Source organism: Chiloscyllium plagiosum, unplaced genomic scaffold, assembly GCF_037043375.1.
Source record: "Chiloscyllium plagiosum isolate Xiang-an unplaced genomic scaffold, Cpla_swu_hap1 HiC_scaffold_53X, whole genome shotgun sequence".
Classification (NCBI taxonomy): domain Eukaryota; kingdom Metazoa; phylum Chordata; class Chondrichthyes; order Orectolobiformes; family Hemiscylliidae; genus Chiloscyllium; species Chiloscyllium plagiosum.
Window position 1 is genome coordinate 27,925,141 of NW_028270191.1, and position 18,500 is coordinate 27,943,640.

The 18,500-nt window shown below is 61.4% G+C and overlaps 1 protein-coding gene across 1 annotated transcript in view; it reads left to right on the forward strand.

Annotated features, from left to right (window-relative positions):
- Positions 1-15,590, forward strand: part of LOC148134716 (transmembrane protease serine 12-like) — a 29,143-nt gene extending 13,553 nt beyond the window's left edge. The window contains exons 3-5 of the mRNA XM_087985506.1: positions 3,657-3,922; positions 10,647-10,789; positions 15,351-15,590. Of these exons, the coding sequence (XP_087841632.1) occupies positions 3,657-3,922; positions 10,647-10,789; positions 15,351-15,590 (649 nt within the window). The remainder of the gene's footprint in view (positions 1-3,656; positions 3,923-10,646; positions 10,790-15,350) is intronic.
- Positions 15,591-18,500: the final 2,910 nt, after the last annotated feature.

Consider the following 18,500-nt stretch of genomic DNA (forward strand, 5'->3'; position numbering starts at 1 on the left):
GTCTCACGGACAATGGGAGTGGGTCTGAGTCTCACAGTCAATGGGAGTGGGTCTGGGGTCTCACGGACAATGGGAGTGGGTCTGGGGTCTCACAGTCAATGGGAGTGGGTCTGGGGTCTCACGGTCAATGGGAGTGGGTCTGGGTCTCACAGTCAATGGGAGTGGGTCTGGGGTCTCACGGTCAATGGGAGTGGGTCTGGGGTCTCACGGTCAATGGGAGTGGGTCTGGGATCTCCCAGTCAATGGGAGTGGGTCTGGGCTCACGGTCAATGGGAGTGGGTCTGGGATCTCCCAGTCAATGGGAGTGGGTCTGGGTCTCACGGTCAATGGGAGAGGGTCTGGGTCTCACAGTCAATGGGAGTGGGTCTGGGTCTCACAGTCAATGGGAGTGGGTCTGGGGTCTCACGGTCAATGGGAGTGGGTCTGGGGTCTCACGGTCAATGGGAGTGGGTCTGGGGTCTCACAGTCAATGGGAGTGGGTCTGGGTCTCACAGTCAATGGGAGTGGGTCTGGGTCTCAGTCAATGGGAGTGGGTCTGGGTCTCACGGTCAATGGGAGTGGGTCTGGGTCTCACGGTCAATGGGAGTGGGTCTGGGTTCTCACAGTCAATGGGAGTGGGTCTGGGGTCTCATAGCCAATTGGAAAGGATCTCACAGACAATGGGAGTGGGTCTGGGATCTCCTGATCAATGGGAAAGGGTCACACGGTCAATGGGAGTGGGTCTGGGGTCTCATAGCCAATTGGAAAGGATCTCACAGACAATGGGAGTGGGTCTGGGATCTCATGATCAATGGGAAAGGGTCACACGGTCAATGGGAGTGGGACTGGGATCTCACAGACAATGGGAGTGGGTCTGGGGTCTCACGGTCAATGGGAAAGGGTCACACGGTCAATGGGAGTGGGACTGGGATCTCACGGTCAATGGGAGTGGGACTGGGATCTCACGGTCAATGGGAAAGGGTCTCACGGTCAATGGGAGTGGGTCTGGGATCTCACCGTCAATGGGAGTGGGACTGGGATCTCACGGTCAATGGGAAAGGGTCTCACGGTCAATGGGAGTGGGTCTGGGATCTCACCGTCAATGGGAGTGGGTCTCACAGTCAATGGGAGTGGGTCTGGGGTCTCATGGTCAATGAGAAAGGGTCTCACAGACAATGGGAGTGGGCCTGGGATCTCATGATCAATGGGAAAGTGTCTCATGTTCAGTGGGAGTGGGACTGGGATCTCACGGTCAATGGGAGTGGGTCTGGGATCTCACGGTCAATGGGAAAGGGTCTCACGGTTAATGGGAGTGGGTCTGGGTCTCATGGTCAATGGGAGTGGGTCTGGGGTCTCATAGTCAACGGGAAAGCGTCTCACAGACAATGGGAGTGTCTGGGATCTCAATGATTAATTGAAAAGGGTCTCATGGACAATGGGAGTGGGAGTGGGATCTCATAATCAATGGGAAAGGGTCTCACAGTCAATGGGAGCGGGACTGGGATCTCACCGTCAATGGGAAAGGATCTCATGGATAATGGGAATGGGACTGGGATCTCACGGTCATGGGAAAGGGTCTCATGGATAATGAGAATGGGACTGGGATCTCACAGTCAATGGGAAAGGGTCTGGGGTCTCACAGACAATCGGAGTGGGTCTGGGGTCTCATAGTCAATGGGAAAGGGTCTAACGGTCAATGGGAGTGGGTTTGGGGTCTCACGGTCAATGGGAGTGGGACGCATGGTCAATAAGAGAGGGTCTGAGGTCGGACGGTCAATGGGCAAGAGTCTAATGGACAATGGGAGTGGATCTGGGATCTCATGGTCAAGGGAAAGGGTCTCACGGATAATGGGAATGGGACTGGGATCTCACGGTCAAGGGAAAGGGTCTCACGGATAATGGGAATGGGACTGGGATCTCACGGTCAAGGGAAAGGGTCTCACGGATAATGGGAATGGGACTGGGATCTCATGGTCAATGGGAAAGGGTCTGGGGTCTCACAGACAATGGGAGTGGATCTGGGGTCTCACGGTCATGGGAAAGGGTTTCAGAGATAATGGGAATGGGACGCATGGTCAATAAGAGAGGGTCTGAGGTCTGACGGTCAATGGGCAAGGGTCTAATGGACAATGGGAGTGGATCTGGGATCTCATGGTCAAGGGAAAGGGTCTCACAGATAATGGGAATGGGACTGGAGTCTCACGGTCAAGGGAAAGGATCTCACGGTCAGTGGGTCTGGGGTCTCATGGTCAGTGGGTCTGGGGTCTCACGGTCAATGGGAAAGGGTCTCACGGTCAGTGGGAGTGGGACTGGGGTCTCACGGTCAATGGGTCTGGGGTCTCACGGTCAATGGGAAAGGGTCCCACGGTCAGTGGGTCTGGGGTCTCACGGTCAATGGGAAAGGGTCACACGGTCAGTGGGTCTGGGGTCTCGCGGTCAATGGGTCTGGGGTCTCACGGTCAATGGGAAAGGGTCCCACGGTCAGTGGGTCTGGGGTCTCACGGTCAATGGGAAAGGGTCCCAAGGTCAGTGGGTCTGGGGTCTCACGGTCAATGGGAAAGGGTCACACGGTCAGTGGGTCTGGGGTCTCGCAGTCAATGGGAAAGGGTCTCATGGTCAGTGGGTCTGGGGTCTCACGGTCAATGGGAAAGGGTCTCATGGTCAGTGGGTCTGGGGTCTCGCGGTCAATGGGTCTGGGGTCACACGGTCAGTGGGTCTGGGGTCACACGGTCAATGGGTCTGGGGTCACACGGTCAGTGGGTCTGGGGTCACACGGTCAGTGGGTCTGGGGTCTCACGGTCAATGGGAAAGGGTCTCATGGTCAGTGGGTCTGGGGTCTCGCGGTCAATGGGTCTGTGGTCTCACGGTCAGTGGATCTGGGGTCACACGGTCAGTGGGTCTGGGGTCACACGGTCAGTGTGTCTGGGGTCACACGGTCAATGGGTCTGGGGTCTCACGGTCAGTGGGTCTGGGGTCACACGGTCAGTGGGTCTGGGGTCTCACGGTCAGTGGGTCTGGGGTCACACGGTCAGTGGGTCTGGGGTCACACGGTCAGTGGGTCTGGGGTCACACGGTCAATGGGTCTGGGGTCTCACGGTCAGTGGGAAAGGGTCTCACGGTCAGTGGGTCTGGGGTCTCACGGTCAGTGGGTCTGGTGTCACACGGTCAGTGGGTCTGGGGTCTCACGGTCAATGGGTCTGGGGTCTCACGGTCAGTGGGAAAGGGTCTCACGGTCAGTGGGTCTGGTGTCACACGGTCAGTGGGTCTGGGGTCACACGGTCAATGGGTCTGGGGTCTCACGGTCAGTGGGAAAGGGTCTCACGGTCAGTGGGTCTGGGGTCTCACGGTCAGTGGGTCTGGGGTCACACGGTCAATGGGTCTGGGGTCTCACGGTCAGTGGGAAAGGGTCTCACGGTCAGTGGGTCTGGTGTCACACGGTCAGTGGGTCTGGGGTCACACGGTCAGTGGGTCTGGGGTCACACGGTCAGTGGGTCTGGGGTCACACGGTCAATGGGTCTGGGGTCACACGGTCAGTGGGTCTGGGGTCACACGGTCAGTGGGTCTGGGGTCTCACGGTCAGTGGGAAAGGGTCTCACGGTCAGTGGGTCTGGGGTCACACGGTCAATGGGAAAGGGTCTCTCACTCTTGCCCCCCCCTCCTTGCCCACTCCCTCCCAGTGACCGGTTTTCCTGGTTGGTGGTGACTGGGCTTCACCAGCGCTCCAGGTTTGGTGCCCACACCCGAGTGCTGGTGGTGGACAGGATCCTGCAGCACGAAGAGTTCAACAGAGAGACCCTGGACCACGACGTGGCGTTACTGAGACTGCACCAGGACATCGTCTACTCCCCATACGTCCAGCCCATCTGCCTGCCCGACCCCCACCGACAACTGACCCAGCTCAACCCCTGCTACATCACCGGCTGGGGAGCGAGGGAGACCAAGGGTAAGGAGTGCTGCTTCACCAGAAGGTCAGCACGGTGGGAGGGTCAGTGCTGTGGGAGGGTCAGTGCTGAGGGAGGGTCAGTGCTGAGGGAGGGTCAGTGCTGAGGGAGTGGGTGCTGAGGGAGGGTCAGTGCTAAGGGAGGGTCAGTGCTGTTGGAGGGTAAGTGCTGTGGGAGTGGGCGCTGTGGGAGGGTCAGTGCTGAAGGAGGTTCAGTGCTGTGGGAGGGTCAGTGCCGAGGGAGTGGGTGCTGTGGGAGGATCAGTGCTGAGGGAGGGTCAGTGCTGTGGGAGGGTCAGTGCTGAGGGAGGGTCAGTGCTGTGGGAGGGTCAGTGCCGAGGGAGTGGGTGCTGTGGGAGGGTCAGTGCTGAGGGAGGGTCAGTGCTGTGGGAGGGTCAGTGCCGAGGGAGTGGGTGCTGTGGGAGGGTCAGTGCTGAGGGAGTGGGTGCTGTGGGAGGGTCAGTGCTGAGGGAGGGTCAGTGCTGTGGGAGGGTCAGTGCCGAGGGAGTGGGTGCTGTGGGAGGGTCAGTGCTGAGGGAGTGGGTGCTGTGGGAGGGTCAGTGCTGAGGGAGTGGGTGCTGTGGGAGGGTCAGTGCTGAGGGAGGGTCAGTGCTGAGGGAGGGTCAGTGCTGAGGGAGTGGGTGCTGTGGGAGGGTCAGTGCTTAGGGAGTGGGCCATGTGCGAGGGTCAGTGCTGAGGGAGGGTCAGTGCTGAAGGAGTGGGTGCTGTGGGAGGGTCAGTGCTGTGGGACGGTCAGTGCTTAGGGAGTGGGCCATGTGCGAGGGTCAGTGCTGAGGGAGGGTCAGTGCTGAGGGAGTGGGTGCTGTGGGAGGGTCAGTGCTGAGCGAGTGGGTGCTGTGGGAGGGTCAGTGCTGAGGGAGTGATTGCTGTGGGAGGGTCAGTGCTGAAGGAGTGGGTGCTGTGGGAGGGTCAGTGCTGAGGGAGGGTCAGTGCTGTGGGAGTGGGTGCTGTGGGAGGGTCAGTGCTGAGGGAGCGGGTGCTGTGGGAGGGTCATTGCTGTGGGAGGGTCAGTGCTGAGGGAGCGGGTGCTGTGGGAGGGTCAGTGTTGAGGGAGTGGGTGCTGTGGGAGGGTCAGAGCTGTGGGACGGTCAGTGCTTAGGGAGTGGGCCATGTGCGAGGGTCAGTGCTGAGGGAGGGTCAGTGCTGAAGGAGTGGGTGCTGTGGGAGGGTCAGTGCTGTGGGACGGTCAGTGCTTAGGGAGTGGGCCATGTGCGAGGGTCAGTGCTGAGGGAGGGTCAGTGCTGAGGGAGTGGGTGCTGTGGGAGGGTCAGTGCTGAGGGAGTGGGTGCTGTGGGAGGGTCAGTGCTGAGGGAGTGGGTGCTGTGGGAGTGTCAGTGCTGAGAGAGTAGGTGCTGTTGGAGGGTCAGTGCTGAGGGAGCGGGTGCTGTGGGAGGGTCAGTGCTGAGGTAGCGGATGCTGTGTGAGGTTCAGTGCTGAGGGAGGGTCAGTGCTGAGGGAGGGTCAGTGCTGAGGGAGCGGGTGCTGTGGGAGGGTCAGTGCTGAGGGAGTGGGTGCTGTGGGAGGGTCAGTGCTGAGGTAGCGGATGCTGTGGGAGGTTCAGTGCTGAGGGAGGGTCAGTGCTGAGGGAGGGTCAGTGCTGAGGGAGCGGGTGCTGTGGGAGGGTCAGTGCTGAGGGAGTGGGTGCTGTGGGAGGGTCAGTGCTGAGGTAGCGGGTGCTGTGGGAGGGTCAGTGCTGAGGGAGGGTCAGTGCTGTGGGAGGGTCAGTGCTGAGGTAGCGGATGCTGTGGGAGGTTCAGTGCTGAGGGAGTGGGTGCTGTGGGAGGGTCAGTGCTGAGGGAGTGGGTGCTGTGGGAGGGTCAGTGCTGAGGGAGGGTCAGTGCTGAGGGAGTGGGTGCTGAGGGAGGGTCAGTGCTGAAGGAGTGGGTGCTGTGGGAGGGTCAGTGCTGAGGGAGGGTCAGTGCTGAGAGAGTAGGTGCTGTTGGAGGGTCAGTGCTGAGGGAGCGGGTGCTGTGGGAGGGTCATTGCTGTGGGAGGGTCAGTGCTGAGGGAGCGGGTGCTGTGGGAGGGACAGTGTTGAGGGAGTGGGTGCTGTGGGAGGGTCAGAGCTGTGGGACGGTCAGTGCTTAGGGAGTGGGCCATGTGCGAGGGTCAGTGCTGAGGGAGGGTCAGTGCTGAAGGAGTGGGTGCTGTGGGAGGGTCAGTGCTGTGGGACGGTCAGTGCTTAGGGAGTGGGCCATGTGCGAGGGTCAGTGCTGAGGGAGGGTCAGTGCTGAGGGAGTGGGTGCTGTGGGAGGGTCAGTGCTGAGGGAGTGGGTGCTGTGGGAGGGTCAGTGCTGAGGGAATGATTGCTGTGGGAGGGTCAGTGCTGAAGGAGTGGGTGCTGTGGGAGGGTCAGTGCTGAGGGAGCGTCAGTGCTGAGAGAGTAGGTGCTGTTGGAGGGTCAGTGCTGAGGGAGCGGGTGCTGTGGGAGGGTCATTGCTGTGGGAGGGTCAGTGCTGAGGGAGCGGGTGCTGTGGGAGGGTCAGTGTTGAGGGAGTGGGTGCTGTGGGAGGGTCAGAGCTGTGGGACGGTCAGTGCTTAGGGAGTGGGCCATGTGCGAGGGTCAGTGCTGAGGGAGGGTCAGTGCTGAGGGAGTGGGTGCTGTGGGAGGGTCAGTGCTGAGGGAGTGGGTGCTGTGGGAGGGTCAGTGCTGAGAGAGTAGGTGCTGTTGGAGGGTCAGTGCTGAGGGAGCGGGTGCTGTGGGAGGGTCAGTGCTGAGGGAGGGTCAGTGCTGAGGTAGCGGATGCTGTGGGAGGTTCAGTGCTGAGGGAGGGTCAGTGCTGAGGGAGGGTCAGTGCTGAGGGAGCGGGTGCTGTGGGAGGGTCAGTGCTGAGGGAGTGGGTGCTGTGGGAGGGTCAGTGCTGAGGTAGCGGATGCAGTGGGAGGTTCAGTGCTGAGGGAGGGTCAGTGCTGAGGGAGGGTCAGTGCTGAGGGAGCGGGTGCTGTGGGAGGGTCAGTGCTGAGGGAGTGGGTGCTGTGGGAGGGTCAGTGCTGAGGTAGCGGGTGCTGTGGGAGGGTCAGTGCTGAGGGAGGGTCAGTGCTGTGGGAGGGTCAGTGCTGAGGTAGCGGATGCTGTGGGAGGTTCAGTGCTGAGGGAGTGGGTGCTGTGGGAGGGTCAGTGCTGAGGGAGTGGGTGCTGTGGGAGGGTCAGTGCTGAGGGAGGGTCAGTGCTGAGGGAGTGGGTGCTGTGGGAGGGTCAGTGCTGAGGGAGTGGGTGCTGAGGGAGGGTCAGTGCTGAGGGAGGGTCAGTGCTGAGGGAGTGGGTGCTGTGGTAGATGGGTGATGAGGGAGTGGGTGCTGTGGGAGGGTCAGTGCTGAGGGAGTGGGTGCTGAGGGAGGGTCAGTGCTGAAGGAGTGGGTGCTGTGGTAGGTGGGTGATGAGGGAGTGGGTGCTTTGGGAGGGTCAGTGCTAAGGGAGTGGGTGCTGTGGGAGGGTCAGTGCTGAGGGAGTGGGTGCTGTGGGAGGGTCAGTGCTGAGGGACTGGGTGCTGTGGGAGGGTCAGTGCTGGGGGAGGGTCAGTGCTGAGGGAGTGGGTGCTGTGGGCGGGTAAGTGCTGAGGGAGCGGGTGCTGTGGGAGGGTCAGTGCTGAGGGAGTGGGTGCTGTGGGAGGGTCAGTGCTGAGGGAGCGGGTGCTGTGGGGGGGTCAGTGCTGAGGGAGTGGGTGCTGAGGGAGGGTCAGTGCTGAGGGACTGGTTGCTGAGGGAGGGTCAGTGCTGAGGTAGTGGGTGCTGTGGGAGGGTCAGTGCTGAGTGAGTGGGTGCTAAGGGAGGGTCAGTGCTGAGGGAGGGTCAGTGCTGTGGGAGGGTCAGTGCTGAGGGAGTGGGTGCTGTGGGAGGGTCAGTGCTGAGGGAGTGGGTGCTGTGGTAGGTGGGTGATGAGGGAGTGGGTGCTGTGGGAGGGTCAGTGCTGAGGGGGTGGGTGCTGTGGGAGGGTCAGTGCTGAGGGAGTGGGTGCTGTGGGAGGGTCAGTGCTGTGGGAGGGTCAGTGTTGAGGGAGTGGGTGTTGTGGGAGGGTCAGTGCTGAGGGAGGGTCAGTGCTGTGGGAGGGTCAGTGCTGAGGGAGTGGGTGTTGTGGGAGGGTCAGTGCTGAGGGAGCGGGTGCTGAGGGAGGGTCAGTGCTGTGGGAGGGTCAGTGCTGAGTGAGTGGGTGCTGTGGGAGGGTCAGTGCTGAGTGAGTGGGTGCTGTGGGAGGGTCAGTGCTGAGGGAGTGGGTGCTGTGGGAGGGTCAGTGCTGAGGGAGTGGGTGCTGTGGGAGGGTCAGTGCTGAGGGAGTGGGTGCTGTGGGAGGGTCAGTGCTGAGGGAGTGGGTGCTGAGGGAGGGTCAGTGCTGAGGGAGTGGGTGCTGTGGTAGGTGGGTGATGAGGGAGTGGGTGCTGTGGGAGGGTCAGTGCTGAGGGAGTGGGTGCTGTGGGAGGGTCAGTGCTGAGGGAGTGGGTGCTGTGGGAGGGTCAGTGCTGAGGGAGTGGGTGCTGTGGGAGGGTCAGTGCTGAGGGAGGGTCAGTGCTGTGGGAGGGTCAGTGCTGAGGGAGGGTCAGTGCTGAGGGAGTGGGTGCTGTGGGAGGGTCAGTGCTGAGGGAGCGGGTGCTGTGGGAGGGTCAGTGCTGAGGGAGGGTCAGTGCTGAGGGAGTGGGTGCTGTGGGAGGGTCAGTGCTGAGGGAGGGTCAGTGCTGAGGGAGGGTCAGTGCTGTGGGAGGGTCAGTGCTGAGGGAGGGTCAGTGCTGAGGGAGTGGGTGCTGTGGGAGGGTCAGTGCTGAGGGAGCGGGTGCTGTGGGAGGGTCAGTGCTGAGGGAGGGTCAGTGCTGAGGGAGTGGGTGCTGTGGGAGGGTCAGTGCTGAGGGAGGGTCAGTGCTGTGGGACGGTCAGTGCTGAGGGAGGGTCAGTGCTGTGGGAGGGTCAGTGCTGAGGGAGCAGGTGCTGTGGGAGGGTCAGTGCTGAGGGAGTGGGCGCTGTGGGAGTGTCAGTGCTGAGGGAGGGTCAGTGCTGTGGGAGGGTCAGTGCTGAGGGAGGGTCAGTGCTGAGGGAGCGGGTGCTGTGGGAGGGTCAGTGCTGAGGGAGTGGGTGCCATGGGAGGGTCAGTGCTGAGGGAGCGGGTGCTGCGGGAGGGTCAGTGCTGTGGGAGGGTCAGTGCTGAGGGAGGGTCAGTGCTGAGGGAGGGTCAGTGCTGAGGGAGTGGGTGCTGTGGGAGGGTCAGTGCTGTGGGAGGGTCAGTGCTGAGGGAGTGGGTGCTGTGGGAAGGTCAGTGCTGAGGGAGCGGGTGCTGTGGGAGGGTCAGTGCTGTGGGACGGTCAGTGCTGAGGGAGTGGGGGCTGTGGGACGGTCAGTGCTGAGGGAGGGTCAGTGCTGAGGGAGCGGGTGCTGTGGGAGGGTCAGTGCTGAGGGAGTGGGTGCCGTGGGAGGGTCAGTGCTGAGGGAGCGGGTGCTGTGGGAGGGTCAGTGCTGAGGGAGTGGGTGCTGTGGGAGGGTCAGTGCTGAGGGAGTGGGTGCTGTGGGACGGTCAGTGCTGAGGGAGGGTCAGTGCTGAGGGAGGGTCAGTGCTGAGGGACTGGTTGCTGTGGGAGTGTCAGTGCTGTGGGAGGGTCAGTGCTGAGGGAGTGGGTGCTGTGGGTGGGTCAGTGCTGAGGGAGGGGTTGCTGTGGGAGGGTCAGTGCTGAGGGAGCGGGTGCTGTGGGAGGGTCAGCGCTGAGGGAGCGGGTGCTGTGGGAGGGTCAGTGCTGAGGGAGCGGGTGCTGTGGGAGGGTCAGTGCTGAGGGAGTGGGTGCTGTGGGAGGGTCAGTGCTGAGGGAGTGGGTGCTGTGGGACGGTCAGTGCTGAGGGAGGGTCAGTGCTGAGGGAGGGTCAGTGCTGAGGGAGTGGGTGCTGTGGGAGGGTCAGTGCTGAGGGAGTGGGTGCTGTGGGAGGGTCAGTGCTGTGGGAGGGTCAGTGCTGAGGGAGCGGGTGCTGAGGGAGGGTCAGTGCTGACGGAGGGTCAGCACTGAGGGAGGGTCAGTGCTGAGGGAGTGGGTGCTGTGGGAGGGTCAGTGCTGAGGGAGTGGGTGCTGAGGGAGGGTCAGTGCTGTGGGAGGGTCAATGCTGAGGGAGGGTCAGTGCTGAGGGAGGGTCGGTGCTGAGGGAGGGTCAGTGCTGAGGGAGTGGGTGCTGTGGGAGGGTCAGTGCTGAGGGAGGGTCAGTGCTGAGGGAGCGGGTGCTGTGGGAGGGTCAGTGCTGAGGGAGGGTCAGTGCTGAGGGAGGGTCAGTGCTGTGGGAGGGTCAGTGCTGAGGGCGTGGGTGCTGTGGGAGGGTCAGTGCTGAGGGAGCGGGTGCTGTGGGACGGTCAGTGCTGAGGGAGCGGGTGCTGTGGGAGCGGGTGCTGTGGGAGGGTCAGTGCTGAGGGAGGGTCAGTGCTGAGGGAGCGGGCGCTGTGGGAGGGTCAGTGCTGAGGGAGCGGGTGCTGTGGGACGGTCAGTGTTGAGGGAGCGGGTGCTGAGGGGGTGGGTGCTGTGGGAGTGGGTGCTGAGGGAGGGTCAGTGCTGAGGGAGTGGGTGCTGTGGGAGGGTCAGTGCTGAGGGAGTGGGTGCTGTGGGAAGGTCAGTGCTGAGGGAGCGGGTGCTGAGGGAGCGGGTGCTGTGGGAGCGGGTGCTGTATCTGCCCTGGTGTGGAAAGGCGTCCTGTTGTTAGCTCCCCTGAAGGGCAGGCAGTTGAATTTCCCCGTTCTGTCCGTCTGTCCCAGGTCCATCGTCAGATATCCTGCAGGAGGCAGAAGTTGACCTGATACCCAACAAGGTGTGTAACCAACAGGACTGGTACGATGGGATCATTACCCCGCGCATGCGATGTGCTGGCTTTGAGGCTGGACTTGTCGATGGCTGCCAGGTAAATGCACCATTATCGCCCGTACACTGTCCAGTCACAGTGGCATCGACCAGTGTGGTCAGGTAAACCTCAGCTTCCCGCCTCCCGCCCCCTACCCACCCTCCCTATCTCTGTGTGTGTGTGTCACCCCCTCCAGCCCCCTACACCCCCTCCCTATCTCTGTGTGTGTCACCCCCTCCAGCCCCCTACACCCCCTCCCTATCTCTGTGTGTGTCACCCCCTCCAGCCCCCTACACCCCCTCCCTATCTCTCTGTGTGTCACCCCCTCCGGCCCCCTACACCCCCTCCCTATCTCTGTGTGTGTCACCCCCTCCACCCCCCTACACCCCCTCCCTATCTCTGTGTGTGTCACCCCCCTACACCCCCTCCCTATCTCTGTGTGTGTCACCCCCTCCGGCCCCCTACACCCCCTCCCTATCTCTCTGTGTGTCAACCCCCTCCAGCCCCCTACACCCCCCTCCCTATCTCTGTGTGCGTCACCCCCTCCAGCCCCCTACACCCCCTCCCTATCTCTGTGTGTGTCACCCCCTCCAGCCCCCTACACCCCCTCCCTATCTCTGTGTGCGTCACCCCCTCCAGCCCCCTACACCCCCTCCCTATCTCTGTGTGTGTCACCCCCTCCAGCCCCCTACACCCCCTCCCTATCTCTGCGTGTGTCACCCCCCTCCAGCCCCCTACACCCCCTCCCTATCTCTGTGTGTGTCACCCCCTCCAGCCCCCTACACCCCCTCCCTATCTCTGTGTGCGTCACCCCCTCCAGCCCCCTACACCCCCTCCCTATCTCTGTGTGTGTCACCCCCTCCAGCCCCCTACACCCCCTCCCTATCTCTGTGTGCGTCACCCCCTCCAGCCCCCTACACCCCCTCCCTATCTCTGTGTGTGTCACCCCCCCTCCAGCCCCCTACACCCCCTCCCTATCTCTGTGTGTGTCACCCCCCTCCAGCCCCCTACACCCCCTCCCTATCTCTGTGTGTGTCACCCTCTCCAGCCCCCTACACCCCCTCCCTATCTCTGTGTGTGTCACCCCCTCCGGCCCCCTACACCCCCTCCCTATCTCTGTGTGTGTCACCCCCTCCAGCCCCCTACACCCTCTCCCTATCTCTGTGTGTGTCACCCCCCTCCAGCCCCCTACACCCCTCCCTATCTCTGTGTGTGTCACCCCCTCCGGCCCCCTACACCCCCTCCCTATCTCTGTGTGTGTCACCCCCCTCTGGCCCCCTACACCCCCTCCCCATCTCTGTGTGTGTCACCCCCTCCAGCCCCCTACACTCCCTCCCTATCTCTGCGTGTGTCACCCCCTCCAGCCCCCTACACCCCCTCCCTATCTCTGTGTGTGTGTCCCCCTCCCTATCTCTGTGTGTGTCACCCCCTACCCCCGTGTCGCACTCACACTGCATTATATCCTCTCCCCCACCCCCCCACAACCCACCCAGGGGGTGTAATCCCCCTGTCCCACTCACACAGCGTTATATCCTCTCCCCCCCCACCCAGGGGGTGTAATCCCCGTGTCCCACTCACACTGCGTTATATCCTCTCCCCCCCCCACCCAGGGGGTGTAATCCCCGTGTCCCACTCACACTGCGTTATATCCTCTCCCCCACACCCAGGGGGTGTAATCCCCGTGTCCCACTCACACTGCGTTATATCCTCTCCCCCCCCCACCCAGGGGGTGTAATCCCCGTGTCCCACTCACACTGCGTTATATCCTCTCCCCCCCCACCCAGGGGGTGTAATCCCCGTGTCCCACTCACACTGCGTTATATCCTCTCCCCCCCCACCCAGGGGGTGTAATCCCCGTGTCCCACTCACACTGCGTTATATCCTCTCCCCCCCACCCAGGGGGTGTAATCCCCGTGTCCCACTCACACTGCGTTATATCCTCTCCCCCCCCACCCAGGGGGTGTAATCCCCGTGTCCCACTCACACTGCGTTATATCCTCTCCCCCCCCACCCAGGGGGTGTAATCCCCGTGTCCCACTCACACTGCGTTATATCCTCTCCCCCCCCACCCAGGGGGTGTAATCCCCGTGTCCCACTCACACTGCGTTATATCCTCTCCCCCCCACCCAGGGGGTGTAATCCCCGTGTCCCACTCACACTCCGTTATATCCTCTCCCCCCCCACCCAGGGGGTGTAATCCCCGTGTCCCACTCACACTGCGTTATATCCTCTCCCCCCCACCCAGGGGGTGTAATCCCCGTGTCCCACTCACACTGCGTTATATCCTCTCCCCCCCCCCACCCAGGGGGTGTAATCCCCGTGTCCCACTCACACTGCGTTATATCCTCTCCCCCCCACCCAGGGGGTGTAATCCCCGTGTCCCACTCACACTGCAATATATCCTCTCACCCCCCCACCCAGGGGGTGTAATCCCCGTGTCCCACTCACACTGCGTTATATCCTCTCCCCCCCACCCAGGGGGTGTAATCCCCGTGTCCCACTCACACTGCGTTATATCCTCTCCCCCCCACCCAGGGGGTGTAATCCCCATATCCCACTCACACTGCGTTATATCCTCTCCCCCCCACCCAGGGGGTGTAATCCCCGTGTCCCACTCACACTGCGTTATATCCTCTCCCCCACACCCAGGGGGTGTAATCCCCGTGTCCCACTCACTGCGTTATATCCTCTCCCCCACACCCAGGGGGTGTAATCCCCGTGTCCCACTCACACTGCGTTATATCCTCTCCCCCCCACCCAGGGGGTGTAATCCCCGTGTCCCACTCACACTGCGTTATATCCTCTCCCCCCCCCACCCAGGGGGTGTAATCCCCGTGTCCCACTCACACTGCGTTATATCCTCTCCCCCCCCCCACCCAGGGGGTGTAATCCCCATGTCCCACTCACACTGCGTTATATCCTCTCCCCCCCCACCCAGGGGGTGTAATCCCCGTGTCCCACTCACACTGCGTTATATCCTCTCCCCCCCACCCAGGGGGTGTAATCCCCGTGTCCCACTCACACTGCGTTATATCCTCTCCCCCCCACCCAGGGGGTGTAATCCCCGTGTCCCACTCACACTGCGTTATATCCTCTCCCCCCCCACCCAGGGGGTGTAATCCCCGTGTCCCACTCACACTGCGTTATATCCTCTCCCCCCCCACCCAGGGGGTGTAATCCCCGTGTCCCACTCACACTGCGTTATATCCTCTCCCCCCACCCCCCACACCCCACCCAGGGGGTGTAATCCCCTTGTCCCACTCACACTGCATTATATCCTCTCCCCCCCACCCACGGGGTGTAATCCCCATGTCCCACTCACACTGCGTTATATCCTCTCCCCCCCACCCAGGGGGTGTAATCCCCGTGTCCCACTCACACTGCGTTATATCCTCTCCCCCCCCACCCAGGGGGTGTAATCCCCGTGTCCCACTCACACTGCGTTATATCCTCTCCCCCCCCACCCAGGGGGTGTAATCCCCGTGTCCCACTCACACTGCGTTATATCCTCTCCCCCCCACCCAGGGGGTGTAATCCCCGTGTCCCACTCACACTGCGTTATATCCTCTCCCCCCCCACCCAGGGGGTGTAATCCCCGTGTCCCACTCACACTGCGTTATATCCTCTCCCCCCCCCACCCAGGGGGTGTAATCCCCGTGTCCCACTCACACTGCGTTATATCCTCTCCCCCCCACCCAGGGGGTGTAATCCCCGTGTCCCACTCACACTGCGTTATATCCTCTCCCCCCCACCCAGGGGGTGTAATCCCCGTGTCCCACTCACACTGCGTTATATCCTCTCCCCCCACCCAGGGGGTGTAATCCCCGTGTCCCACTCACACTGCGTTATATCCTCTCCCCCCCACCCAGGGGGTGTAATCCCAGTGTCCCACTCACACTGCGTTATATCCTCTCCCCCCCCACCCAGGGGGTGTAATCCCCGTGTCCCACTCACACTGCGTTATATCCTCTCCCCCCCACCCAGGGGGTGTAATCCCAGTGTCCCACTCACACTGCGTTATATCCTCTCCCCCCACCCAGGGGGTGTAATCCCCGTGTCCCACTCACACTGCGTTATATCCTCTCCCCCCCACCCAGGGGGTGTAATCCCCGTGTCGCACTCACACTGCGTTATATCCTCTCCCCCCCCACCCAGGGGGTGTAATCCCCGTGTCCCACTCACACTGCGTTATATCCTCTCCCCCCCACCCAGGGGGTGTAATCCCCGTGTCCCACTCACACTGCGTTATATCCTCTCCCCCCCCACCCAGGGGGTGTAATCCCCGTGTCGCACTCACACTGCGTTATATCCTCTCCCCCCCCCACCCAGGGGGTGTAATCCCCGTGTCCCACTCACACTGCGTTATATCCTCTCCCCCCCCCCACCCAGGGGGTGTAATCCCCGTGTCCCACTCACACTGCGTTATATCCTCTCCCCCCCACCCAGGGGGTGTAATCCCCGTGTCCCACTCACACTGCGTTATATCCTCTCACCCCCACCCAGGGGGTGTAATCCCCGTGTCCCACTCACACTGCGTTATATCCTCTCCCCCCCCACCCAGGGGGTGTAATCCCCATGTCCCACTCACACTGCGTTATATCCTCTCCCCCCCCCCACCCAGGGAGACAGCGGGGGACCCCTGGAGTGCTTCGACCGCCGGGACTCCTGCTTCTACCTGCTGGGGGTCTCGAGTTTCGGGTTGCAGTGCGGGCTGCCCCAGAAGGTGGGGGTCTATACCCGGCCGGGCGCTTACCTGGACTGGATCCGGGCCACCCAGACCGCGAACCGGGGAGAGCCGGTGGCACCGGCGCCTCTCACCGGCTACGTCCTGGCGCTGATCGCCGTCCGCATGCTGGCCTGAACGCAGACGGGGGTGGGGGTGGGGAGACCCTGGGGGGGTGAGGCGTCTAAATAAATCTAATCGTTCGGACGTTGCGGAGGGTTCCTGGGAGGGGTTTTCGAGACGCGGGGGGGAAAGGGAGGGGGAAACGCGCGCTGCTGGAGAAACTCAACAGGGGTCACGTCGGCTGTGGGGTGGGGAGAGTGACAGAGAGGGACAGAGAGAGAGAGGGAGGGAGTAATCAGAGTCCCTGCAGTGTGGACAGAGGTCAATCGCCCCAACAAGTCCACACTGACCTTCTGAAGAGGAATCCTTACCCGCTTCCCGATTAATCTGCATTTCCCCCGGACTAATCCACCCTAACCTGCACATCCCTGGGCACTACGGGACAATTTAGCACGGCCAATCCACCCTAACCTGCACATCCCTGGGCACTACGGGACAATTTAGCACGGCCAATCCCACCCTAACCTGCACATCTCTGGGCACTACGGGGACAATTTAGCATGGCCAATCCCACCCTAACCTGCACATCCCTGGGCACTACGGGGACAATTTAGCACGGCCAATCCCACCCTAACCTGCACATCCCTGGGCACTACGGGACAATTTAGCACGGCCAATCCCACCCTAACCTGCACATCCCTGGGCACTACGGGGACAATTTAGCACGGCCAATCCCACCCTAACCTGCACATCCCTGGGCACTACGGGACAATTTAGCATGGCCAATCCACCCTAACCTGCACATCCCTGGGCACTACGGGGACAATTTAGCACGGCCAATCCCACCCTAACCTGTACATCCCTGGGCACTACGGGACAATTTAGCACGGCCAATCCCACCCTAACCTGCACATCCCTGGGCACTACGGGGACAATTTAGCACGGCCAATCCCACCCTAACCTGCACATCCCTGGGCACTACGGGACAATTTAGCACGGCCAATCCCACCCTAACCTGTACATCCCTGGGCACTACAGGACAATTTATCACGGCCAATCCCACCCGAACCTGCACATCCCTAGGCACTACGGGACAATTTAGCACGGCCAATCCCACCCTAACCCGCCCATCCCTGGGCACTACGGGACAATTTAGCACGGCCAATCCCACCCTAACCTGCACATCCCTGGGCACTACGGGACAATTTAGCACGGCCAATCCCACCCTAACCCGCCCATCCCTGGGCACTACGGGACAATTTAGCACGGCCAATCCCACACTAACCTGCACATCCCTGGGCACTATGGGACAATTTAGCACGGCCAATCCCACCCTAACCTGCACATCCCTGGGCACTATGGGACAATTTAGCACGGCCACTCCCCACCCTAACCCGCCGATCCCTGGGCACTACGGGACAATTTAGCACGGCCAATCCCACCCTAACCTGCACATCCCTGGGCACTACAGGGACAATTTAGCATGGCCAATCCCACCCTAACCTGCACATCCCTGTGCACTACGGGGACAATTTAGCACGGCCAATCCCACCCTAACCTGCACATCCCTGGGCACTACAGGACAATTTAGCACGGCCAATCCCACCCTAACCTGTACATCCCTGGGCACTACGGGACAATTTAGCACGGCCAATCCCACCCTAACCTGCACATCCTTAGGCATTGCGGGGACAATTTAGCCCGGCCAATCCCACCCTAACCTGCACATCCCTGGGCACTACGGGACAATTTAGCACGGCCAATCCCACCCTAACCTGCACATCCCTGGGCACTACGGGTACAATTTAGCACGGCCAATCCCACTGTAACCTGAACATCCCTGAGCACTATGGGACAATTTAGCATGGCTCATCCCACCCTAACCTGCACATCCCTGAGCACTACGGGACAATTTAGCACAGAGAGAGAGAATCTAATCATCGCCCCGTTGACGTTCAATGGCGTTACCGTCACTGAATCCCACTTCCCCCCCACTATCAACATCCTGGGGGCTACCATCTCCAACGAGAGAGAGAGAATCTAACCATCGCCCCCTTGACGTCAATGGCGTTACCGTCACTGAATCCCCCTTCCCCTCCACTATCAACATCCTGGGGGTTACTGTCTCCAACGAGAGAGAGAATCTAACCATCGCCCCCTTGACGTTCAATGGCGTTCCCGTCACTGAATCCCCCTTCCCCCCCCACTATCAACATCCTGGGGGTTACCATCTCCAACGAGAGAGAATCTAACCATCGCTCCCTTGACGTCGATGGCGTTACCGTCACTGAATCCCCCTTCACCCCCCACTATCAACATCCTGGGGGTTACCATCTCCAACGAGAGAGAATCTAACCATCGCCCCCTTGACGTCGATGGCGTTACCGTCACTGAATCCCCCTTCCCCCCCACTATCAACATCCTGGGGGTTACCGTCTCCAACAAGAGATAGAGAGAGCGAATCTAACCATTGCCCTCTTGACGTTCAATGGCGTTACCGTCACTGAATCCCCCATCCCCCCCACTATCAACATCCTGGGGGCTACCGTCTCCAACGAGAGAGAGAGAATCTAACCATCGCCCCCTTGACGTTCAATGGCGTTCCCGTCACTGAATCCCCCTTCCCCCCCCACTATCAACATCCTGGGGGTTACCGTCTCCAACGAGAGAGAGAGAGAATCTAACCATCACCCCCTTGACGTTCAATGGCGTTACCGTCACTGAATCCCCCTTCCCCCCCACTATCAACATCCTGGGGGCTACCATCTCCAACGAGAGAGAGAGAATCTAACCATCGCCCCCTTGACGTTCAATGGCGTTCCCGTCACTGAATCCCCCTTCCCCCCCCACTATCAACATCCTGGGGGTTACCATCTCCAACGAGAGAGAATCTAACCATCGCCCCCTTGACGTCGATGGCGTTACCGTCACTGAATCCCCCTTCCCCCCCACTATCAACATCCTGGGGGTTACCGTCTCCAACAA